General features: G+C 43.4%; 1 protein-coding gene across 1 annotated transcript in view; it reads left to right on the top strand.

Moving 5' to 3' along the window:
• The window catches only part of PRKCG (protein kinase C gamma), a 708,823-nt gene that overhangs the window by 579,353 nt on the left and 105,121 nt on the right, over positions 1-24,349 (top strand). The window contains exons 8-9 of the mRNA XM_077259484.1: positions 443-533; positions 15,798-15,827. Of these exons, the coding sequence (XP_077115599.1) occupies positions 443-533; positions 15,798-15,827 (121 nt within the window). The remainder of the gene's footprint in view (positions 1-442; positions 534-15,797; positions 15,828-24,349) is intronic.

The following is a 24,349-nucleotide window of genomic DNA, read 5'->3' as shown; positions in this document are numbered from 1 at the left end:
AATGTGATGAATGAACGTAAGATGTTCTCGTCTTGTTGTGATGTAGAGACAAAGCATAAGATATATATGGAATATCAGACACCAATAAACTTTCCTGGGAATGCCTACCTTATTTTCCTTTCTTTTTTTTCTTATTCTTCTTTCTCTTTTTTATATTTGTTCACTTGGTGTTGCCATAAATTCCCCCCCCCACCTATTTTTTTTTATCACTTACCACTTTAATTTCATTTGGGTTCCTTTTTTACTTTATTTAATATAATTTCTTATACGTTCACGTTACCATATGCAATGCTTTTTACTGTGGTCTCGATTATTTGATCATTTTCTTACTTGCTGATCTACTCAATCACACTATTTTTTTTTTCATGCTGCCATTTTTCCTGTGTCCCCCTTCCCCTTCCTTCTTGGTCCTGGTTGTTTGTCTGCCCTGTGTCTCTCTCAGGTACAAGCTATTGAATCAAGAAGAAGGCGAGTATTACAATGTGCCTGTAGCTGATGACGCAGATGACTTTGGACTACGGCAAAAGTTTGAGGTACAGGCTGTGCCCGTACACACTTTAGGGTTTAAGCTTTGGTACCAGTACTTGATTTTTTTTCATGGTTCACATGAATATAAAATTATTTTTACATCACTCCAGGTTTTACATAGAGAAGTAGATTTCCTCTTAGTGTCCTACTTAGAAGAAGAAGATGGCCTGGATCTCTAAGCTTCTCCCCAACCTATTTTGTTTGGCTTTCAGTGGTTTTGAAGATAGGAAGCCCGGTATAGAGTTAAATTTTGGGAAAGGAAGGTATAGAAAACTAGAATATAGGGTTCTATGGTCCTAATCTCCCATAACAGAGGCAGATGTGCTAAATTCCTCTTCAGCACCCTACATGTGATTCACTTGAGACAAAATCAGACGGCTATATCTTGGCTTGTGGTATTAATATAGTTTTACTAATTTTGTAAAAAAGAAAACAAGTGCAAGACTTCATGCTGTCCTTGATAGTCCTAAGTATCTAGTGGAAGACTACTAATTATGGCAGCCTGTATTCTATAAATTGGTTAATATACGTTTCATCCTCCGGTACACAGTATGCAAGCAGCTGTTTGATGTCTAACATAGTTAGAGCAATGGTGGTATTACCGTACTTTATATAGATAGAAAACAATCCAAAGATCTAATGCACCAGATAGTATCCTTCAAAAAAGTTTTGTTGACACTATTATGCGCATAACTGGCATGCGACGTTTTGGCCACACAGGGCCTTTTTCAAGCCCAAGAATAGGTATTTATACATTTTCAGCTTGAAAAAAGGCCCTGTGTGGCTGAAACATACGCCGCCTAATACTTACCTTTCTGGCCGGCGCGCTCCTCCTCGCTCCTCTCCGTCTGGATTCCCTGGTGCTCGTCCCTTCGGCGGTCCGCGCATGTGCAGATGGGCTCCTCTTACCGCTGGGGCTTCTGGGAGGTCGTGACCCATTGGCTCCACCCCCAATATGGCGGCGCCCGTCGGGTATTTCTCTCCTGCATCCGTCGTGATAAGACGCCTTTGCATCTATCGTGTTTGTCGGCTTCTAGCCGGCGTCCCTTTAGTTTCTTTGGCTCCACTAGCGTTTACCCTGTCTAGGCTCGTGTCTCATTCTCGTCTTCTGCCTTCCTTGCCAATCCTGTGTTCCTGCCAGTCCTGTGCTCCTGCCAGTCCTGAGTTCCTGTCATCCCTGCCAGTCCTGTGTTCCTGCCGTCTTGCCAGTCCTGTGTTCCTGTCATCCCTGCCAGTCCTGTGTTCCTGCCGTCTTGACAATGCTTCGTTCCTGTCATCCCTGCCAGTCCTGTGTTCCTGCCGTCCTTGCCAGTCCTGTGTGCCGCTCATCCCTGCCAGTCCTGTGTTCCTGCCATCTTGCCAGTCCTGTGTGCCACTCATCCTTGCCAGTCCTGTGTTCCTGCCGTCTCAGCCATTCCTGTGTTCCAGTCGTTCCTGCCGGTCCTGTGTTCCTTCCATCTCAGCCAGTCCTGTGTTCCTGCCGTCCCTGCCAGTCCAGTGTGCCAATCTTCTCTGCCTGTCCTGTGTTCCAGCCATCCCTGCCGGTCTTGTGGTCCTGACGTTCCCCATTTATCATGTATCTCCTCCATACCGGTCAGTACATATTCTCTGCAGTCTCTGCCCGTCCGGTGTCTCTTCCGTTCTATTTGCCTCAGTGGCTCCATCTCTCTCCTGTCCTCTGACCCATCTTTGGTCCTATCTTCAGTCATCCCTTTGGCTCCGGCAGTTGTGGCTTCACCTTCCTTGGGCCTGTCCCAAACACTCCCTGTACAGGGGGTGGCTCCATCTGGTCCGCTCGCCTTTGGGGGCTCTGAAGCCGTGACACAGAGGGTCCACTTCTCGGGTTCTAATACATTGCATGTCTGTTTTTTCGATGTATACACTGGGGTCAATAAACCTTTTCTGAAGGATACTACCCAGTGCCTTGGATCTTTGGATTGTTTACAGTTTTTACAACCGAGTTGAGCGTTATACCAAGTCTGCATGGGTCACTTACTGACACGGAATGCAACCACTAATATCTCACATAGCTGAAAACACCAAAAATAAAACTGGTGATTGCAGTTTAGAGATATAAAAGCTACTCACAGGTTCCTTATAGAAATGGAATGATCATTGTAAGGTGGCCAGAACGTTATGGGTAAGGCACCATGACCATGGAACTTCAGGACAATATTTCAGCTTCATCTCTGTCTCTTAACCCTTTAATACCCTATCATGGCTTGTAGATATAATAGAGACAGGGGCTTTACCTAGAAATACATGTCTGTCGTGAGGGTCCTGATGCTTTTCACCAGAGGACAGATAACTCCTTTAATTCAGATTCCACCAATTTGATAATGTAATAAGTGGCTGAGTATTGTGCGCTGTATATAACGCCACTATATCACAATAGCACCTGAGCAATGCATACATATATCAACCATGTGCTGAACACTGGATGCAGAATAGATGGCCACAGGGTGAAGCAACTTATCACATCTACCCAGTGTTTCTGAGGACATGGTAAACAAAAAATCTCTTTTTTACCTTTATTTTCTCTTTTTCTTTTCTTTTTATTCCTCTTTTTTTTACCTTTTTTCTCTTTTTATTTCCTCTTCTTTTTTTTTTTGCATGTGGTGGAATTTTCGTTCTGCTTAATGTCCAGCTAATCTTTTCAGTGCAGAAACGTTTAGTTCCTTTCATTGGCCGGGATCACACAACTGTAGATTTTCACATCTCAGACAATTAGGTCGATTAGGCTAACGACACGCCGATTAAACTCAGAGTTTGATCAGTTTGCCATCTTACTGTGGTTCGATTCTCTGAAATGAGGAGAAGATGGAGAAAGAAATGTCTCCATCTTCTCTATTGTGTGAGCCTGAGGAAATCGGACTGCACTCTGAAGTCATTCGAGTGCAGTCAGATGTTTTCCGAGCACTCATAGAGTTGAATAGGTGAGGGTCTCAGTAAAATATCAGTATGCTATGATATTTTTCACAGAATCTATCATTAAAAAACAAATCGGACATCAGCACTGTCCCATTGAATAACATTGGTCCGAGGGCTATCCGATAAATAATGGGACAGCACTCCTCCCATTTATGTGCTTGTCTGACCCTGGCCATAGCATCATACTGAGACCTTACCATACATAATATCTGTGATCTTTGTATTATAACAGGCCACACTGTAACTCTATGCACATCTGGAATCCGTTATGTTATTATAGTAGGAATGTTTTCTTTCCTGATCTCTACAGGAACATAAACTCTTCAAAAATGAGTTATATAAATAATTATAGAGATGGTGTTCCAAATGCCAAACAACAAAGAGTAATGTTAAAAATGCAATACATTCTTTACAACAAACATAACTCATCCACCACCGTAAATAATTGAACACCCTCATGTCATAAAATGTCACTTTCACATTTTATATTATATATTGTGAGACACGTGGTAATTGTGGAGCCATTTACCAATATGCATATATATTATTTATGCATGTTATAAAGTGAAAACATGTGTTCTTCCCCCAAAAGTGCTAAAGCAGGGTTCATTTACTTTACAGGCAGTCGGTGAATTATTGGCATCTCTAATAAAATCAGATTTGAGGACTGTGTCGTCCTCTTGTGGCAAAAATAAGAAATGCAATCAGATTGATAAATAAATATGCCAATTTTACACACACATACACACATGCTAAATATATATATAAAATAGCATAAAGATGTCATAAATTGTTCTGTAATTTCTGCTAAAGACCACCAAAACTTATTATGCATAATAAAACTCTTAAAAGGAGGGAGTATGGTGTAAGTGTACAAAGTAATATATTTATTGAAGAAAATGTTGGTGATGACAATCCAAGGATTTGTTTCCTTTCCCCACATTCATACCAAAGCTTTTTTTTATCAGGTCTATTTCTGTAAGACAAACTTCAGGTTTTTTAGGGGCAATTTTTACATAACATAACATTTATATTACATTACATTGAGTTACATTTATTTTAATTTTTATCATATTGTAAACGCAGGGAAAACAAACTTACAGTTTAATTCATTTTTTTTTTGTCATGCATTGTTATACCTAGAGGCTGTAGAAGTCAAACAATCCAAAAATGTTCATGAAACCTTTTTTTTTCAAGAAATATTTTAGCTAAAAAATATATTCAGCATTTTTATTTCATTTCACAGCTGGAGTGGTGCTAATAACCTATGTTTCCTTGTATTATACTAGCTTCAGCTGTTTCTGGCGCCACTTCGGTTCTGATGTGACATCTTTATTTCTTTATTTTACTCACTTATATAGCACCATTAATTCCACAGCTTTACAGATATCATCATCACTGTCCCCATTGGGGGGCAAAATTAAGATTCCCTATCAGTATGACTTTGGAATGTGGGAAGAAACCGGGGGAAACCCACGCAAACACGGGGAGAACATAGAAACTCCTTGCAGATGTGGTCCTTGGTGGGATTTTAACCCAAGATCCCAGCGCTGCAAGGCTGCAGTGCTAACCACTGAGCCACCATGTTGCTCCTGTGACCACAATTTCTGACTGACCGGAAGTAAGAGGTAACAGTCACAAGCTCTCGATGTAAGTCTATCGGATCCTCATTCTGGTCGCTGACTTACATTGACTTGTGATTTCCAGCTCTCCCAGTAAACTGTAGAGCGATCCAGCAGGTCACAATGTGTAAAAGACTGACCAGAGCAGAGCTGATAAAAGATGAAGATGGTGGCTGGTGAGTATGATGTTAGGGACACAGAACTTAGATTAGTGGCACCACTTCAGAGCTTAAATCAAAAAACAGCCACTGGTGTAGCACTTTTAGAGAAAAAATCAATTGGACCAGGATGCAGTTGAAACAGTTACTGTTACAGGTGTGAAGCAATATATTCAATGTATCCGCATGGAATATCTATTTTCACATTTAATTAGTCTACCATGTCCTTGACATTCGCCTAACAATAAGAGTGTTTATTGAACTTACAGAAGTTAATTGAGTTGATACCCACCCTGCCTAAAAAGATCTATGCTTTTAGAGCTTGCTTAAACTTTGGGACATTGGAAAACAACCTGACTGACTGGGGTAGTAGATTCCAATTGATTCCTGATCACTTTTCCAGCACAGAAGAGTGCTAAAGACAGGAGAGGTATGTTCCGATTATGGAGAATGTTAGTCTAAGATCATTAGCATAATGGAGAGCACAGCTAGTGTGGTAGACAAAGATGAGTGAAGAGATGTGTGGTAGAGCAGAACTGTGGAATACTTTTTTTTGTTGAGTGTTATGAGATTATATCCTATTATGTAGCAGATGTGCAACCAGTGCAATGACTGGCACAGGGTGCAGGCATCTGTTTAACAGCTGGACAGAAATATGGGGTATGAAGGTGTTTTAAGTGTGAAAGTGATTGGATATGAGGAGTGAAGGAAATATCTGAGTCAAAAGTGATCCCAAATGGAATGACCTTATAATGGGGTACTCCTATTATTAAAAGGGGTTGTCTGATCTCAGCCCTATTCAGGTTATGCACATATTGAGCATTAATATGCATGATTTAAAAGGGTCCGAGGTCTGTTCCCCAGTCAACCCTGTTGCCAAGAACAAAACTGACCATGTATGCTTACTTTCTTAGAAATGCTCTCCAGAATTTGGAGACAATTTTTTTCTCCCCTATCAGACTCAATGTTAAGAATTCTATGCAATCTTACATGACAAATTTGAAAGTGTGTCTGCTTTAGGTAACCTTGACAGAGGAATAAAATGAGCCTATTTATTGAATTTGTCAAACACCATCCAAATAACCATTTTTCCACCAGACAGAGGCAAATCCGAGATGAAATCCATGTACAGATGAGTTCACAGTCTTTCTGGAATTGGCAATTGGGCTAATTCACTGGCCGGTTAGGACAGAGCTTAGCACATGCACAAACATTACAAGTGAATACAAAATCTTTAATATCATTATTCATAACTGTCCACCAAAAGAGCCAAGCAATAACTTTCTGCGTAACTGTGATCTCAGGATGACCACTTAAGATGGGATCATGAAAGTCCAGTAACAGATGCAATTTTAGGTATACAGGTGCAAATAACTTTACCCTGAAGTGGTGAAGAAGCCAATGACTGGATTTTACAGATCTCCGCTTCCAACTCCAAGGATACCACAGAGACCACAATGCCCATAGGGAGAATGGAGAATGGAGGTTCTGGAAGAGACACTGAATCAAGGCTGTGAGATAATGTGTAAGCCTTCGGATTAGGGAGATAAAATCACAGGTAACTGTGTAAGACCTTAGAAATGCAAAGAGATGAAGGAAGCTTAAACCTAAAAGCCACCATTTTGACCACTTTCAGAATCTCATAGGGACTGTTGAACTTTGGACCCAACTTCAACTTTAACGGGGTGATAATTCTGTAGTCAGTCTGTGTGACTGCAGACTTTGCCGGCTTCTTGATTCAGCCATTCATTTGTAAACCTGCCTAAAAAGAAGTGGCCTCTGTGCTCTGAAAGCTTGCAAATATATATTTTTGGTTAGCTAATAAAAATATTAGTGTTACGCCCCAGGGTCCTGGTCATCATAGTGACATTGCTTTCCTCACGGGGAGAGTGATGTTACGATTGGAGGCAAGGAAGGATAACTCTCACCAGGTAAACACAAACATGCAACATGTTCACACTCCAGGCCACAAGGGGGAGATTTTGATCCTATTCCTAGGTGACTCCCCTATTTATATTGTGGTTTGGAGGGAAAGTTAGTCAGTTCCTGTCAGAGAGACAGAGGAGTAGGAAGCAGAGGGGCCGTGCAGCCATGAGAAAGTGCTGCAGCTCCTGGACAGAGATAATACCGAAAGCAGAACAGATTGCAGTGAGCGTGTAGGAGAGCGAAGCACAGGAGAGTGACATCAGGGGAGAACTGCTGCGAGCGAGCGATCCCCCTTTGAAGCGCAGATAACAGGTAGCTGGAACACCGAGGTTGTAAGGGACTCTCAGACTTACAGCAGAGACAGGCAGGACAGCTGAACTGCAAGTTACCTGTCCACCACAATACCCAGGAGGCACAGTGACACATAGAGCCCAGATCATGATAGAGACCCTGTAAAAAGGCTCGAGTCACCTATCATACGGGTTTGTGTCCTATCCTATATGGAGGACAGAGAAGAACTGTGAGGACCTTATCAGAAGCCATAGGCAGTAAGGGACTACAACACTACCGCGCTAGAGGAAGGCTTTTAACCACCTGGTAAAAGGGACACCCAACCTACCTCCAGGCCTGCCTATCCTGTGATTTCATACCTTGGACTGTGGCTGCCTGAGGTCTTCAGTAAACCAGGTAAAGAGACTGCAAACCTGTGTCCTCGTTCTTTACTGCGCCATTCACCATCTTCCATCTACACACCAGGAGCCCCGGGGATATACTTCACCTGTGGGAAGTTATACCATCTAGCTGCCATAACATCACCCCAGAGGACCGCTTAAAGCAGCGTTGGTCACAACTGACTGAATACCACAGGTGGCGTCATGAACATAAACTTTATTCAATCTCCCTTTTACATGGGCACCCAGAGGCACGGACCGGGTTGCCACCATGACATCCCCCTGTGAACAACGGACCCTGTACCGAGTACCCCATGGCCCTGGCGGGTGACTCATCTTGGTATCACGAACAGGATGTACTGACCCAGCAAATCGGATCTTGTGCGCCTAAAAGATTGTGTTGTGCTGAGAGACTGTGCATTTTGAATTGCCAGCAAAACTGCCACCATTATAGCGCCACGAGGTGTGCTGGAAAAGAAAAGTGCGCCATCGTGGGTGGGGACTAGTTGCACGGCACAAAAATAATGGCCACCCACTCCAAATACTACTGCACCATGTGGATGTGCCCATCAGCAACTGAGATCCGCCTCCTAATCCTGAATGGCGGGAGAAAGAGGAAGAAGAAGCTCTGCCCCCCACAGGAGAGAGCGGGAACGAGACGAGGAAGTAGAGAGGAACGTGGAGGATGACATTGCGAGCAGCCAGGACCCGGAGCATGGGGTGGAAGCCAAGGACTCCCCCAGCTAACAGGATGGAAGCCGGGCAAGCCATCTGCAGAAGTCCCAGAGTTCCGGCAAGAAGAAGTGGAGGAGCTGAGCGACCAACTCCTGCAGATTCAGCTGAGCACCGTGGCCGGGTGGAAGGAGGCCTTCATCGCGAGCCTTACCGGAAATCCATCAGCAACTTCATCTGGTCCGGAGCAGGAAGGAGGATCCGGCGCTCCGGAGCCAGAAAGAGCGGCACTGCTGAAAAAGATGGCGGCGCCGACGAAAGACCTGCAGCCTACACCTTTGACCCCAGTGGAGCCAGAAAGTGAGACACTGCTGAGGAAGATGACAACACTGTGGCCTGTCCAGCGACCAGTGACTGCAGCTTCAGCAGAGAAGCAGACCGGCACTGGAGGGACTGCATCTGAAACAGGTATGAGGAATGACCCTGCCCTGCTGACAGACCCTGCTCCAGCGACTGCTCCTGCCCCAGCTACTAACCCCGCTCAAGTGACTGTGCCATGCTGCAGGCCGACGAGTCACTGGTAGGCCCACTCCCAGCACCATCAGACCCCTGACCTGGTTGGGGCCATTACCACATTCCCTGGGACCAGGACAGCGAAAAGAAGGGGCACATGGGAGCACCACTAAAACCCATAGGCACACCACTGGAGGTGAGCGCAGAGGAGGACATGATTGCGCTGCAAAGGGAAATCCCTATGATAACCTGGAGGGAACATTGCAGACGTCGGGAGGAACAGGAGAGACAGCAATTCCTGGCCCAGCAAGCATAAGATAAAGTAAATTAAAGGAACCTGACTTTGAATAAGTTGACTGTTTAAAAGTTTTGTTTTACCTGACCAAGGTTGCACAAAAAAGTTTAACTGTTTAAAGGACATTCGGATCATGGACAATGTATGATCCAAAAACTTTCCATTGTGCATAGTCGGCACTTATTTAGGTGCTTCCTACTGGTTTTACATAGCAGCTTTAAAGGAATTCTTTCAAATGTTGCCTTAAATATTAATTTGTTTACAGAGACCTGAAGAAAAACCTGTTTGGCGAGGCAGAATCTCGGGTCTGGATACACGCCTTGTAGCCGGCCCAACACCTACGTTGGGGGTTCATGACGGGTCCCTCGCATCGTTGCTACTCTTATAAAGTTATTAATTGACTTGAGTATTAATTGCGCAATTGAATGCACTACCTCCGTAAAGAAAAATGTTGAAAATTGTTTGCACTCTTAAAGGGAATGTTGACTTGTTGCACTTTATTAAAGTGATAATGTTTTATAGTATTAAAGATAGCATTGTACGTATAAAATACTAGTGAGAGATGGTGACTAAGAATAAAGTTGAAACTTTGCACTTGTAGGAAAGTGATTGATGTTGTTATAAGAAGTGAGCTGGTATCGTAAGTGATAATATTATATGCAGACAGTGTTGAAGGAAGTATAGCAAGAGACAGTAAATTAAAGAAAAACTAATGTTGGTTTTTGCACTTTGAATAAAGATAAATCTAGATAGTATACCCGTAGGGGTAGTTGCTGTTCCATAATATAATACAGTTCTATATTTCTGAAGAAGATATCTATACTATGTAAATATGTTCTTGTAACGTTCAAGCATCAATTCCTCCCATAAAGTGAAGCTCCAGTTTACATTAATTAACTTATTTTACATGTTTACAGCATTTAAAAATTTGTAAGTCTTTTTGCTAACTTATATAGTTGTTCTTCTTTTCCCAGTATGGGAGTACTGGATTTAACTGGGGGGGGGGGTGATGCCCCAGGGTTCTGATTGTCACAGTGACATTGCTTTCCTCATGGGGAGAGTGATGTTACACTTGGAGGCAAATAAGGATAACTCTCACCAGGTAAACACAACAAATATGCAACATGTTCACACTCCACGCCACAAGGGGAGGTTTTGATCCTATTCCTAGGTGACTCCCCTATACATATTGTGGCTTGGAGGGAAAGTTAGTAAGTTCCTGTCAGAGACACAGAGGAGAAGGAAGCAGAGGGGCAGTGCTGCCATGAGAAAGTGCTGCAGCTCCTGGACAGAGATAATACCGAAAGCAGAACAGATTGCAGTGAGCATGTAGGAGAGCCCTGGCGGGCGACTCATTAGTCCTAGAATACTTTTGTCATTTTTGGTCATTAATGTATTTACATCAGTTTTTCTGGCTAACAATGTACCACAATATATTTTTTATTGTACATCTGCTTACAGATGCAATAATGATCATGAGTTAAGCACATACAGTATTTCTATGTGTGAGCTTTGGCACACATGAGCTAACATTTTTATTATAATTAGATATGTAAGCAAATATTGGACTTATTGGACATTTGAGCTAATATTGTACTCATAGATGAGAATATCGGCAAACCTTGTACTTACAGGCACATGTTAGCTAATATTGTACTCAGACATCATATTAGCTAGAATTGTGCCTATAAGACACATATGAGCTAATATTGTACCAATTGGGACATATGAGAGCAAATATTGTGCTAATATTTATACATTTGAGGTAATAGTCTTCTCATAGGTGAACAATTCAGAAAATATAGTACTTCTAGACAGATGTGAGCTAATATTAATTTTATAGATAGACATGTGGACCAAAATACATGCTGGGAGGCAATGACCCCTGTTGCAGTTAGGGGGGCTCTCCAGAATGTGCATGGAAGCGTAGTGAGGCCATGAGGGCGTACTGCAGACACAGGTGTGGCTGTAATTAGAATAGTGAAGCAGTGACTGATTAAAAGCTCTGTAGTAGAGTGGGAGGTGTGTCAGTGTTGAGCTTGGAAGCAGACAGAGCAGTTGTCTGCAGAGCTCTCTCTATGTGGAGCAGCACAGAGGCAGAAGGAACCAAAGAGTCTGGCACCCTACATCCCGGGCTGTCTTGTGTTTACGCAATCTGGAGGATAAAGAGTGCAGTGCACTGAGTGAGTACAGAGACTTGATACCGGCGTGTGGTCACCCAGGGAAACTGGACAGATCGAAGTTCGGCCTGTTTATTGACTGCATCATATAGCCATGCATTACTAATGGACTGTATGAAGAACTGGACTGTATGGACTGTATGAAGAAGCCATATAATGTATAGACTGTGTGAAGTAACACAATAAAGGAACGTTTTGTTTGAACTTGTTTGAGTCACTGCCGTTTCACTGTGTATGGTCCTACAGCTGCATCACAATCCATATATACCAATACAATAGCAAATTTATACTTATCGGCATAGAGTAAATGTGAAATAATACTGTACCTGTAGGCACATATTTGAAGTAATTTTTTTGTCATGGCACACGTGAGTTAATATTGTACTTCATGGAGCACACATGCACTAATGCTGTACTCGTAGGTACATGTGAGCTAATGTTCTTCTTATAGGCACGCAATGTAGACTAATATTGTACTTCTTCGGAGCTCTAAAAAAAATTAAAATGGATACGACGCCTCACAGGGCAACTTTCTTTCACTGTGATGAAACTTGGGACGATCTTAGTATTTTCCTTGCTGGATAAATCTGCTAACAAGACTGGATTTTGTACAGGGCAAAAAACCTCCATGTGTAAGTGGAAAAAAAAAAAGACTGCCTTTTCCAGACAGAGTGAGAAAGAACAAAAAGTAAATAGCCCATACAGTACTGGGGGTTCACGTGCTCAGGGTAATGTCCTTTAGCAAACACACTGGAGGCCTCCACAACTCCAGTCACAGTCACTGGATAAGACACCTGGTCTCCATCCATTTTATTTGTCATATGTGAGCAGTGAGTACCACCCATTTTTTTGACTTGTAAACCTATATATATATATATATATATATATATATATATATATATATATATATATATATATATATATATATATATATATATATATATATATATATATATAATGTTACTCAAAAAGATAAAGGGAGCACTAACGTACCACATACCAAATCTTTATTATTATTAGTGGAATGCATTGAGAACAATATAACATAAAAATTATCAATGTTAATTAAAATTATTATCCCATGGAGGTCTGGATTTGGAATGATACTCAATATCAAAGTGCAAAATCAAATTACTGAGCAACTTCTGTGGGTTGTACAGTAGACACCGCCTCATGCTAGTATACCTCTGGGGGTGAGAGCAATGACAAAATGCAAAAGTGACTAAAATAACAGCCAAAAAGGATGAGAGCAGAAAAATTGTTTGTGGTCACCCCCTGCTTTATCACTCCTTTATAGTGGTTGTCTTGCTAATTGCCTATCATTTCTATATGTTGTTTGGTCCATTTGCACAACAGCAGGAGAAATTGATTCACAACCAGTGTTGCTTCATAACGGAACAGGTTGTTTTCACACAAGTGTGATTGACTTGGAGTTACATTGTGTTGTTTAAGTGTTTCCTTTATTTTTTGAGCAATATATATATATATATATATATATATATATATATATATATATATACAAAAAACAGTGTTCCCTGATGATAATGCAAATTTATGTGAGTTATGTGACATCAAAAGCATACCAGACAAGGATAGCTTAAGCCAGCAGGAATAAGACATTACCTACTGTGAATGTGGTGCCAGGCCCCGAAGTGCGTTTTGGTGTACTGCATTCCTCTGGGGGAATTATGAGCTAATATTATTCCTTAAGGCACAAGTACAGTACAGACCAAAAGTTTGGACACATCTTCTCATTTAAAGATTTTTCTGTATTTTCATGACTATGAAAATTGTAAATTCACACTGAAGGCATCAAAACTATGAATTAACACACGTGGAATTATATACTTAACAAAAAAGTGTGAAACAACTGAACATATGTCTTATATTCTAGGTTCTTCAAAGTAGCCACCTTCTGCTTTGATGACTGCTTTGCACACTCTTGGCATTCTCTTCAAGAGGTAGTCACCGGAAATAGTTTTCACTTCACAGGTGTGCCCTGTCAGGTTTAATAAGTGGGATTTCTTGCCTTATAAATGGGGTTGAGACCATCAGTTATGTTGAGCAGAAGTCTGGTGGATACACAGCTGATAGTCCTACTGAATAGACTGTTAGAATTTGTATTATGGCAAGAAAAAAGCAGCTATGTAAAGAAAAACGAGTGGCCATCATTACTTTAAGAAATGAAGGTCAGTCAGTCCGAAAAATTGGGAAAACTTTGAAAGTGTCCCCAAGTGCAGTTGCAAAAACCATCAAGCGCTACAAAGAAACTGGCTCACAGGAGGACCGCCCCAGGAAAGGAAGACAAAGAGTCAACTCTGCTTCTGAGGATAAGTTTATCCGAGTCACCAGCCTCAGAAATCGCAGGTTAACAGCAGCTCAGATTAGAGACCAGGTCAATGCCACACAGAGTTCTAGCAGCAGACACATCTCTACAACAACTGTTAAGAGGAGACTTTGTGCAGCAGGCCTTCATGGTAAAATAGCTGCTAGGAAACCACTGCTAAGGACAGGCAACAAGCAGAAGAGACTTGTTTGGGCTAAAGAACACTAGGAATGGACATTAGACCAGTGGAAATCTGTGCTTTGGTCTGATGAGTCCAAATTTGAGATCTTTGGTTCCAACCACCGTGTCTTTGTGCGACACAGAAAAGGTGAACGGATGGACTCTACATGCCTGGTTCCCACCGTGAAGCATGGAGGAGGAGGTATGATGGTGTGAGGGTGCTTTTCTGGTGACATTGTTGGGGATTTATTCAAAATTGAAGGCATACTGAATCAGCATGGCTACCACAGCATCTTGCAGCGGCATGCTATTCCTTCCGGTTTGCGTTTAGTTGGACCATGATTTATTTTTCAACAGGACAATGACCCCAAACACACCTCCAGGCTGTGTATGGGCTATTTGACCAAGAAGAAGAGTGATGGGGTGCTACGTCAGATGACCTGGCCTCCACAGTCACCAGACCTGAACCCAATCGAAATGGTTTGGGGTGAGCTGGGCCAAAGAGTGAAGGCAATAGGGCCAACAAGTGCTAAGCATCTCTGGGAACTCCTTCAAGATTGTTGGAAAACCATTCCCAGTGACTACCTCTTGAAGCTCATCAAGAGAATGCCAAGAGTGTGCAAAGCAGTCATCAAAGGAAAAGGTGGCTACTTTGAAGAACCTAGAATATAAGACATATTTTCAGTTGTTTCACACATTTTTGCTAAGTATATAATTCCACATGTGTTAATTCATAGTTTTGATGCCTTCAGTGTGAATTTACAATTTTCATAGTCATGAAAATACAGAAAAATCTTTAAATGAGAAGATGTGTCCAAATTTTTGGTCTGTACTGTATATGCTTATGTTGTACTTGTAGGCACAGATGAGTTAATATCATATCATACAGATGATTTTACCTAAGCTGATACAATATTTGCAACTAAATTGAGTTAGTTAATTAGGCGGTTACTGTCTTTTCAGCAAAGTGCATAAATCAATGGTAGAAAAATAGTACAGACAACTGTAATAAACTTTAGAATATATCTTATTCTATCTATGTTTCTTTCTCACTTATGAGCCACTTTCTCCAATCCTTACACCTTTTAAACTCATCATCTGCTCTGAAAAAAAAGCTCATATCCAATGGACAGTCAGCACAGTGCGAAGTTAGGGAACAGTTCCTATTATACTCAATGAAGAGGAGTAAAAAGCACTCAGCACAGTAAGAGTGCAGATAGACAAAGGCAAAGAAAGAGGCAGATCTTTCTGCGGCTACTAGAACATTTATTTTCACTTCAGTGTTGGATTCACAGCCACACAGCTCAGTGATATTGCATAATGTTTCCCAAGCTACCGCTGCTGCTTCAGTCTGTGTGCTTCAGAGAAAGAAGAGCAGGAACTCACCTCTTTCTGTGTGCTATATAAAGGCGATATCAAAGCAACTAGTCTATGCCCACCAGCTCAGAGAGAACTGAAAATAAGAGATGAGCCTGCATAGGAGAGAACTGGGGAAAATGCAGGATATAAGTCATATAGTAGCCAGAAGTAAAGTTATCCCATGTGACCGCTCATTCATAGGTTACCTGAAATAACAGGCACACTGCTTTATATAATAACTATTGTGATGTGTTGTTTGGCACAACTATTACTATTTTAGCCCAGAACGACTTTTTTCTTCATCAATTTTCAGTTTGTTAATTTAATATAAATATTTATTTTTTCCTCCTTCTTTATATCAGTTTCTCTCTGTTTCTTAAATTACCTTTATTTTCTTTGCCATTCCCACACTTTTTCATTTTCCTCTTTATTTCAGGCGTGCAATTTTCCTCTTGAACTTTATGAGGTAATTTATATGTTATTTGTTGTGAAAACAAACAGCGTCTTGTATGTGCGTCTTGTTCTACTGTGGCATTACCAGCAGATACCTATCGTCTGTCTAGTTTGCAATGTCTCTGGTCTTGTGATCTTCTATAATGATACTGTGTTTGGAGCCAATGCTAGTGGAGTACCAGCAGCCCAGGTAATAGGTAATACTTTTGGACCCTGGAGGAGAGGAAGTGAGTACTGAAAAATTGCATGAGCAGGCTGAAAAATACAAGCTGAAGATCTAGAGAGCTGTAGGAGCTGGTAATCTACTGGAGAAGGAAGGATATCGAGGGGCTGGTGCAGCTGCCTGGGGGCATATATCAAGGGAGTGGTCCAATTTGTGCATTTTTTTTCTCAATGAGAGGGAATCTGTCAGCAGGTCTTTGCTATATAACCTAAGAGCAGCATGATGTAGGGGCAGAGTCTCTGATTCCAGCGTCGTATCACTTTCTGGACTGCTTGGTGTAGTTTTAATACAATGTAGATTTAGCAGAGCTGTGTATAACCTCGCCCACACTCCTGATTGGCAGCTTACTGTGTACATTGTGAATTGTCAGCAAGCTGCCAATCAGTGGTGGGGGCGGGGTTACAGAGATTAGCTGGACTGCTCTGCACTTGAAATGTAGTCCTGTAGTTATAATCTCCTTCTAATAAAATACTGCTTGTATTGAAACTACAGCACACAGTCTTATAAATGACATATCCCTGGAATCAGGCTCTTGTACCCCATATTATGCTGCTCTCAGATTAAATAACAAAAATCTATTAACAGATTTGTTTAACAGTCCTGGCTTCAGTATCCCCACTAATCAGTTACATACTGTAGATAATCGTTTCTGGCATCCTATCCACAGATCAGACCTTGTATCAAATAGCTGAAAGTTTGCCACCTACAATGAAAGGTTATGAGTGGTCCACGTCCACTGGAGATAAAAAATGGCTGTCATTCAACGGTTTTAAAATCTATTAAATAAAAAAGTCTGTATGTGCACATACCATACTTTACAAGCAAATTCTTCGTAAAAAAAAATTGCTGAAACCCACAGTGAAAAATGAACATTGCTGTGCATATGTTCAGTCTTGCCACAACAAAAGTGATGACAAAGGCACCAGCTAAGGATCTTCTGCCATGCTTTTTCCTGAAGCAGCTTTACCTAGGCAAACCTCATCAGGTTCACCAGTGTCTTAAAGACACGTGTACGTCCATTGAGACCATGCGCACATAGAGATTTTGGAGGAGATGTTGGAGCAGAGAGTGAAGACTCTCCAAATCCTTCTCAAAATGTTCCTCTAAAATTTCGAGGTTCTACTCAGTTTCTTCTCTAAAAACGCTGTGTGTACATAGCCTTATTGCTCATGATAGTTCACAATATTATTAAAGTTTTAATCCCACTTTGGGCATTTATGACATATCATCAGATTTATGCTTTATACATGAGATAAATAAGAGGTCTGCTGGAATGGAGATTTTAAAAAATGCACAATTAAGTATGCATGGCTATTTAAGAAAAATAATAATAAGCAGCTGTTATTCATTTCTAGCAGTCATGCATATGCCCCTTTACAGAAAATGCTTTAATGATAAATTGGTATTTTAATCAATGGTTATTCTTTAATGCTAATAATTAATTTGGGACTAATAATAACTTTTGACATACTGTAGTTATCGCAGTTCATGCCTGTGCAAGTCTTGACTGTCCCACTAGAGGGCGGACTTGCTCCATCATATAATTCTCTACCTTAACCATTTCCCAGTTGCAGGTAAAGAAATGCAGCAGTCTACACAATACAAGTCTATACAATAACTGTACAAAGAAAGTAATTTAATATTTATTCACTTAAAATTGCTATATTTTCACAAATTGTAAATTTAACGAGAAGATTCTTAGAGCCTGGGAAAAATACCATTTTCTTTTAACCTTCAACAGTTTCCATTCAAGGCAAATTGACAAATAAAATGTTTTTTTTAAAACTTCCATCTTTTATTTTATTTTTTTATATAGCACAAATAATCCATTGCCAGTAAAAATGTGAAATTGTGCCTAAAGTCCTGATAAGGCTTCATATAAGTGTGTTACACTGCTCTACCTTTGCTTTATATCACTTTATATCGGAGGCTTTGTTGCAGGAAAATAGCACTATTATAGTCATTGGGGTCTTTTGGGGCAATTGTCAGAGCATAAAAGAAGAAATAGAAGCACAGATATGAACCCGTTCACCTTAGATCCTATAGAATTAATCAAGAAAACTTTTCTTTTTAAAGGGCTTGTTTCACAAAGTCTTGGTCCCCAAATGCAGTTTATTATAAAATATAAATAGGGCTTTCCTCACCATGCCCAGGTCCACAGCTCTACCACTGAGTCTCTGCTGTTGCTCCCATTCTCTAACATTGGCTGCAGCCCTAATTTCACTGCAACAGCACTGCAATCAGTGAGCCCAGTGGCTCTGAGTGAAGTGTTCTGTCTACACAGGCATAGGTGCTGAACTCAGTTATTGGAATAGAGTGCCAATTAGAAGAGATTGATAGCAGCATTTAAATGGATACCAAGCCTCTGCTAGAGATGAGCTAAAGTTATAAGCAGATACAGGGGTGATTGCGTGTGGAGAAGGCTTAGTAGCTGACTCCTCTCTGGATGTGGCAGAAACCGGCTATATTAAATAGCCGATTCTTGCCTAGTCCGGAGAGAACTCAGCTGCTGAGCCTTCTCCACACTCAATCACCATAGCCGGAATTAGCCTTGTCCAGAGAGAACTCAGCTGCTGAGCCGTCTCCAAATGCAATCACCATAACTGGTATCTGTCTCATCTGGAGAAAACTCAGCTGCTGAGCCTTATCCACACGCAACCACCATAGCCGGTATCTGCCTTGTCCGGAGAGAGCTCAGCTGCTGAGCCATCTCCAGATGCAATCACCATAGCTGGTATCTGCTTCGTCCAGAGACTACTCAGCTGCTGAGCCTTCTCCACATGCAATCACCATAACTGGTATCTGCCTTGTTCAGAGAGAACTCAGCTGCTGAGCCTTCTGCACACGCAATCAACATAGCCGGTATCTGCCACGTCCGGAGAGAACTCAGCTGCTGAGCCTTCTCCACAGGCCACCAATATAGCCGGTATCTGCCACGTCCGGAGAGAACTCAGCTGCTGAGCCTTCTCCACTTGCAATCACCATAGCCGTTATCTGCCTTGTCCGGAGAGAACTCAGCTGCTGAGCCATCTCCAGATGCAATCACCATAGCCGTTATCTGCCTCGTCCAGAGAGAACTCAGCTGCTGAGCCTTCTCCACACGCAATCAACATAGCGGGTATCTGCCTCGTCCAGAGAGAACTCAGCTGCTGAGCCTTCTCCACATGCAATAACCATAGCCGGTATCTGCCACGTCCGGAGAGAATTCAGCTGCTGAGCCTTCTCCACATGCAATCAAGATAGCTGGTATCTGCCACATCGGGAGAGAACTCAGCTGCTGAGCCTTCTCCACATGCAATCACCATAGCCGGTATCTGCCTTGTCCGGAGAGAACTCAGCTGCTGAGCCTTCTCCACATGCAATCACCATAGCCGATATCTGCCTTGTCCGGAGAGAACTCAGCTGCTGAGCCATCTCCAAACGCAATCACCATTGCCAGTATCTGCCTCGTCCAGAGAGAACTCAGCTGCTGAGCTTTCTCTACACGCAATCAGCATAGCTGTTATCTGTCACGTCCAGAGAGAACTCAGCTGCTGAGCCTTCTCCACATGCAATTAACATAGACGGTATCTGCCACATCCAGAGAGAACTCAGCTGCCGAGCCTTCTCCACACGCAATCAACATAGCCCTTATCTGCCACGTTCGGAGAGAACTCAGCTGCTGAGCCTTCTCCACATGCAATCACCATAAACGGTGTCTGCCTTGTCCAGAGAGAACTCAGCTGCTGAGCCTTCTCCACACGTAATCAACATAGCCGGTATCTGCCACGTCTAGAGAGAACTCAGCTGCTGAGCCTTCTCCACACGCAATCAACGTAGCCCTTATCTGCCACGTTCGGAGAGAACTCAGCTGCTGAGCCTTCTCCACATGCAATCACCATAACCGGTATCTGCCTTGTCCAGAGAGAATTCAGCTGCTGGGCCTTCTCCACACGCAATCACCATAGCCGGTATCTGTCTCATCTGGAGAGAACTCAGCTGCTGAGCCTTCTCCACATGCAATCACCATAGCCGGTATCTGTCTCATCTGGAGAGAACTCAGCTGCTGAGCCTTCTCCACATGCAATCACCATAGCCGATATCTGCCATGTCCAGAGAGAATTCAACTGCTAAACCTTCTCCACATGCCATCACCCTAACCGGTATCTGCCTCGTAAGAAGAGAACACAGCTACTGAGCTTTTTCCACACACAATCACAATAGCAGCCGGTATCTGCCACGTCCGGACAGAACTCAGCTACTGAGCCTTCTCCACACACAACCACCAAAGCAGGTATCTGTCCCATCTGGAGAGAACCCAGCTGCTGAGCATTCTCCACATGCAATCACCATAGCCGGTATCTGTCTCATCTGGAGAGAACTCAGCTGCTGAGCCTTCTCCACACGCAATCACTATAGCTGGTATCTGCCATGTTCGGAGAGAACTCAGCTACTGAGCCTTCTCCACACGCAACTACCATAGTCGGTATCTTCCACATCCAGAGAGAACTCAGCTGCTGTGCCTTCTCCACATGCAATCACCACAGCCTGTATCTGCCTCATCAAGAGAGAACTCAGCTGCTGAGCTTTATCCACATGCAATCACCATAGCTGGTATCTGCCTCCTCCGGAGAGAACTCAGCTGCTGAGCCTTCTCCACACGCAATCACCATAGCCGGTATCTGCCTCATTCAGAGAGAACTCAGCTGCTGAGCCTTCTCCACACGCAATCACCATAGCCGGTATCTGTCTCTTCTGGAGAGAACTCAGCTGCTGATCCTTCTCCACACACAATCACCATAGCTGGTATCTGCCACATCCGGAGAGAATTCAGCTGCTGAACCTCCTCCACACGCAATCACCATAGCTGGTATCTGCCTCCTCCGGAGAGAACTCAGCTGCTGAGCCTTCTCCACACGCAATCACCATAGCCGGTATCTGCCTCATCCAGAGAGAACTCAGCTGCTGAGCCTTCTCCACACGCAATCACCATAGCCGGTATCTGTCTCTTCTGGAGAGAACTCAGCTGCTGATCCTTCTCCACACACAATCACCATAGCTGGTATCTGCCACATCCGGAGAGAATTCAGCTGCTGAACCTCCTCCACACGCAATCACCATAGCTGGTATCTGCCACCTCCGGAGAGAACCCAGCTGCTGAGCCTTCTCCACATGCAATCACCATAGCCATTATCTACCTCATCCAGTGAGAGCACAGCTGCTGAGCCTTCCCCAAACGCAATCACTGTAGCCAGTTTCTGCCTCGTCCGGAGAGAACTCAGCTGCAGAGCTTTTTCCACACACAATCAAGATAGCCGGTATCTGCCACGTCCGGAGTGAACTCAGCTACTGAGCCTTCTCCACACGCAATCACCATAGCCTGTATCTGCCTCATCAAGAGAGAACTCAGCTGCTGAGCTTTGTCGACATGCAATCACCATAGCTGGTATCTGCCTCCTCCAGAGAGAACTCAGCTGCTGATCCTTCTCCACACGCAATCACCATAGCCGGTATCTGCCTCATCCAGAGAGAACTCAGCTGCTGAGCCTTCTCCACACGCAATCACCATAGCCAGTATCTGCCTCATCCAGAGAGAACTCAGCTGCTGAGCCTTCTCCACACGCAATCACCATAGCCGGTATCTGCCTCATCCAGAGAGAACTCAGCTGCTGAGCCTTCTCCACATGCAATCACCATAGCCGGTATCTTCCACGTCCAGAGAGAACTCAGCTGCTGTGCCTTCTCCACATGCAATCACCATTGCCTGTATCTGCCTCATCCAGTGAGAACTCAGTTGCTGAGCCTTCTCCACACACAATCACCATAGCCGGTATCTGCCTCATCCAGAGAGAACTCAGCTGCTGAGCCTTCTCCACACGCAATCACCATAGCCGGTATCTGCCTCATCCAGAGAGAACTCAGCTGCTGAGCCTTCTCCACATGCAATCACTATAGCCGGTATCTGCCTCATCCAGAGAGAACTCAGCTGCTGAGCCTTCTCCACACGCAATCACCATAGCCGGTATCTGCCTCGTCCGGAGAGAACTCAGCTGCTGAGCCTTCTCCACACGCAATCACCATAGCCGGTATCTGTCTCATCCAGAGAGAACTCAGCTGCTGAGCCTTCTCCACACGCAATCACCATAGCCGGTATCTGTCTCATCTGGAGAGAACTCAGCTGCTGAGCCTTCTCCACACGCAATCACCATAGCCGGTATCTGCCTCGTCCGGAGAGAACTCAGCTGCTGAGCCTTCTCCACACGCAATCACCATAGCCGGTATCTGTCTCATCCAGAGAGAACCCAGCTGCTGAGCCTTCTCCACACGCAATCACCATAGCCGGTATCTGTCTCATCTGGAGAGAACTCAGCTGCTGAGCCTTCTCCACACACAATCACCATAGCTGGTATCTGCCACATCCGGAGAGAATTCAGCTGCTGAGCCTTCTCCACACAAAATCACCATAGCCAGTATGTGCCACATCTGGAGAGAACTCAGCTGCTGAGCCTTCTCCACATGCAATCAAGATAGCCAGTATCTGCCACATCCGGAGTGAACTCAGCTGCTGAGCCTTCTCCACATGCAATCACCATAGCTGGTATTTGCCTCTTCAGGAGAGAACTCAGCTGCTGAGCCTTCTCCACATGCAATTACGAGAGCCGGTATCTGCCTCATCAAGAGAGAACTCAGCTGCTGAGCCTTCTCCACACGCAATCAACATAGCTGGTATCTGCCACATCCGGAGAGAACTCAGCTGCTGAGCCTTCTCCACACGCCATCACCATAGCTGGTATCTGCCTCATCCAGAGCAAACACAGCTGCTGAGCCTTCCCCAAAAGCAATCACCATAGCCGGTATCTGCCTCGTCCAGAGAGAACTCAGCTGCTGAGCCTTCTCCATGCACAATCACCATAGCCGGTATCAGCCACGTCCGGAGAGTTCTCAGCTGCTGAGCCTTCTCCACACATAAACACCCCCATAATCACGTACATGCATTGAATATTGTTCTATGGGGTTAAAGGGACCCTGACAGCTGATTCATGCTGCAAAAACCACAGGTAGTATGAATCAGATCTTTTCTGCATTATTGCAGCAAGGCATACTGCAGCATTTCAGAGAAAAAATAATCTGAAGTTCTAGCTGATGACTATAGCCGAAGACAAAACTAGTCCAGTGCCTTCCTTGGCCGGCTCTTCCCAGCACTGCCAGAGTTGATTGACAGGTCTCTCACTATATACACACATGGGAAAACCATGTTAAAGACTTGGAGTGGTGTGGTGAGAATCCGTCCAGTGGTTTTAAGAGAAAAAAATACCTGGCTGCAGTCACGCATGCTCGAATTGATGCCGCCAGCATGAATCAACTGACAGATTCCCTTTAATATTCATTCTAAAAACACAGCAGCCATGACAAGGTGGACACTTAATCTCCTTGGATAAAATACTCTATGTTATTGCTTTTCCCCTTTAAGTCATCCTCTGTTGCTATGCAACAAGCAGTCTTCGGCTTGGAAGCAGAGTCAGGATGCAGTGTGGAGAAGACGGAATAAGCCGGCATTATGTTGTTATATCAGCCAAGATCAACGCCCTATCAAGGAATCTAATATATAACCTGTAACATTATACTTTTCAAGAAAGGCATCCAGTCCCCTCTTAAATTTAAGTAATGAATCAGTGCTGGGTGTGTGGTTGGACCAGTATGCACGGGAACTGTAGTCCGGCAGTGATAATCTCCTGCTGATAGAACACTCATTGCATTGAAACTACAGCACGCCGCCTAATAAGTAGCACATCACTGGAATCAGTGTCACATTCCCTACTTCATGCTATCCTCAGATTACATGGCAAAAACCTGTTGGCAGATTCCCTTTAATCCTGACCTTTGGGTGCTTCCATTGCCCGGTTTTCTGACCGTGCTTAGTCGAAGTTCTCAGTTCACTTAGACCAGTGTTTCCCAAACTCCAGTCCTCAGGGCTCCCAACAGGTCATGGTGTCAGGATTTCCTTAGTATTGCACAGGTGGTGGAAGTATCATCAAGGTTTCAGGAATTCTCTCTCCTGTGCAACACTATGGAAATCCCGAAAACACGACCTGTGGGGATCGTGAGGACTGGAATCTGGGAAACACTGACTTAGACAAATGTATGTACCAGGAAAGGATCTCAACGTTACCAATCTGATATACCATCATTTATCAGACCAAGGTCATAGCGTTCCCCTCGTTCTCTATCTCATTGGTATGTGTGTACCATTTTTTATTATATTGGAAATCACAACAAATGGCGCTTTCCTGTACAGGACACCACCACAAAACGAATGGTATACATCTTTTCAC

This window comes from Ranitomeya variabilis, chromosome 4, assembly GCF_051348905.1.
Source record: "Ranitomeya variabilis isolate aRanVar5 chromosome 4, aRanVar5.hap1, whole genome shotgun sequence".
Taxonomy (NCBI): Eukaryota; Metazoa; Chordata; class Amphibia; order Anura; family Dendrobatidae; genus Ranitomeya; species Ranitomeya variabilis.
The sequence above is the reverse complement of the archived record's forward strand: the minus strand, read 5'-3'. Positions and strand labels throughout refer to the sequence as shown.